Raw genomic sequence first — 730 nt, forward strand, 5'->3', positions numbered from 1 at the left:
GACCCCGCGCAGACCCCGCGCAGACCCCCGCGCACGCGCGCGCAGCCTTTACCTCGGTTGGAGTGGCTCAGGGTGGACGACTGGGAGGACTTGGACTTCTGCCGCCTGACGGTCATCAGCACCTGCTCCTGCACGCGCTGCCTGCCGGACGTGCCGGTCTTCATCTTCTGATCGGAGGGCAGGGCCAGCGTCGAGTTGTCCTGGTCCTGGAAGCACTCGTAGGCCAGGGCGGTCTTGAGCGGCGAGTGGTTCATGGTGGCGGCGGAGGCGCGGGCGCGCTGGCCTGGAGAGCGCGGGGCGCGCGGAGGGCGGGCTCTTGTCAGCGGCTCCCTGTGGCCATAGACTGAGTGTTCGCGAAGGCTCGGGGCTGCTCCTGGCGCCTCCGCCCTGGCGCGTCCCTCTCCTGGCACTGGCGAGGCCCGCCCTGCGTCAGACTGGATATACCGCCCCTGCCTGCACCACCCACTCCGCCCTGTCCTGCCGCTGCGGCGGCGGGCGCTCCTGGGGGCAGGGCCGCGTCGGGAGTGTGGGACTGCTGTCCGCCCTGTCGCCTCCCCTCCCCCTCCACGCCTGCAGCGAGGTCCTGGAGACGCCCGCGGTCCTGTTCCTGCTGCAGGTGGAGAAAGTAGCGCTCGGCTAGGGAGCCTGGGGAGCCATCTCTCTGGCAAGACGCGCCAGAAGCGCTCCATCTTAGGGGGTACCCGGCCCCCTGGAGGGCAGCTTCTAGCCT

The 730-nt window shown here is 70.8% G+C and overlaps 1 protein-coding gene across 1 annotated transcript in view; it reads right to left on the reverse strand.

Annotated features, from left to right (window-relative positions):
- PKP1 (plakophilin 1) overlaps positions 1-458 on the reverse strand; it is a 30,809-nt gene extending 30,351 nt beyond the window's left edge. Inside the window, exon 1 of the mRNA XM_006904427.3 lies at positions 53-458. Within this exon, the coding sequence (XP_006904489.1) occupies positions 53-254 (202 nt within the window). The 5' untranslated portion in view covers positions 255-458. The remainder of the gene's footprint in view (positions 1-52) is intronic.
- Between the last annotated feature and the right edge of the window lie 272 nt (positions 459-730).

This window comes from Pteropus alecto, unplaced genomic scaffold, assembly GCF_000325575.1.
Source record: "Pteropus alecto unplaced genomic scaffold, ASM32557v1 scaffold90, whole genome shotgun sequence".
In the NCBI taxonomy this organism is placed as follows: Eukaryota; Metazoa; Chordata; class Mammalia; order Chiroptera; family Pteropodidae; genus Pteropus; species Pteropus alecto.